This window comes from Octopus sinensis, unplaced genomic scaffold, assembly GCF_006345805.1.
Source record: "Octopus sinensis unplaced genomic scaffold, ASM634580v1 Contig14933, whole genome shotgun sequence".
Lineage (NCBI taxonomy): Eukaryota > Metazoa > Mollusca > Cephalopoda > Octopoda > Octopodidae > Octopus > Octopus sinensis.
In genome coordinates, this window is record NW_021833444.1 from 21331 (window position 1) to 22500 (window position 1170).

At 32.6% G+C, this 1170-nt stretch overlaps 1 protein-coding gene across 2 annotated transcripts in view; it reads right to left on the reverse strand.

Moving 5' to 3' along the window:
- Nucleotides 1-661: 661 nt before the first annotated feature.
- LOC115230214 (E3 ubiquitin-protein ligase MIB2-like) overlaps nt 662-1170 on the reverse strand; it is a 42741-nt gene continuing 42232 nt past the window's right edge. For both annotated transcript variants that reach the window (XM_036499566.1, XM_029800427.2), the window contains exon 17: nt 662-1003. In XM_036499566.1, coding sequence (XP_036355459.1) covers nt 819-1003 — 185 coding nt within the window. In that variant the 3' untranslated portion in view covers nt 662-818. The remainder of the gene's footprint in view (nt 1004-1170) is intronic.

Here is a 1170-nt window from a genome sequence, read left to right on the forward strand (position 1 = left end):
TTAATTTTCTTACGCTAGACAGTAACACTGCTAAGAGTTACTTCCCTGGGATTTAACAAGAGTAGTCTCCCTTGTCAAAATTACTAGATTCTTTCAAGATACACATTTTCTTACGTTTCACACACTCAGTATGTTTCTTAAAGTTCTTCGCATTAATCAGTTTTTTTTTTCCATATATTTTACCTGTCTTTGTCATTAGACTAAGACCATGCTGAAGCACTACATTAAAGGGTTTAATAAAAAAAAATTGAACTCATATCTGTTTTTTCAGTCTAGAACGTATTCCGCTGGTGTCTTTTCTTGAATGGCTCTCATATTGGGATGCAAACAAACTAGCATTTTGGTCACGTGATGGAGGGGGACACAGAAGGACACATCCACATACATGTATGTGTATGTGTATATATCTGTATGTATGTATATATCTGAATTAAAATACAAGCCATTTAACCACTCCTAAGTATCCCATGTACATTTTTATTAATCAAAAGAGAAATTTGCGAAGAGAGTACACATTATACTTCATGACTCCATTTGAGTACATACAAAAATATTAAACAAAAGCAACAAAAGAATTTTAAAATGATATAGTTACGACCTTTACGCGTTTCAGTAATAATATACATTTCATTAGGAAAAAAAACCAGATTACAATACTAAATCTTCAGAAAGTTCTTTTATGATATATATTAGAAATCTATTTATCTAAAAATGAATATTCAGGTAATATTAGTAACTTGGTAATTTTATATAAATGGACAAGCAAATTAGATTTAAAACTTCACTGTCTTCCCCTCGTGAAAGTTAAGCATGTCAAACTAGTAGTACAGATTGAACTTGTTCTGAATTGGTTTGCAGCACATGTGGCACTCCTTCAAACTCTCTCCGCACTCTTTGCAAACGGTGTGACCACATTCAAACGCCATATTACGAGGGCGGTCCATGCAAATCGGACATGTAACCTTTTCTTCCAACTCTTCAATTCTTTTTTTCTGAGGATCATCTGGAATGCAAAATATACAAGAAATATACGTCGACACACCTGAATGAACATCATAGGTGTATATATATACAAAAGTATTTGTTTGCATAAAATACTTTCAGAACAGATAGACAGGCAGATGAACAAAAAAGATTAACAGAAAAATAGATAGAATGACGGTGTATGAG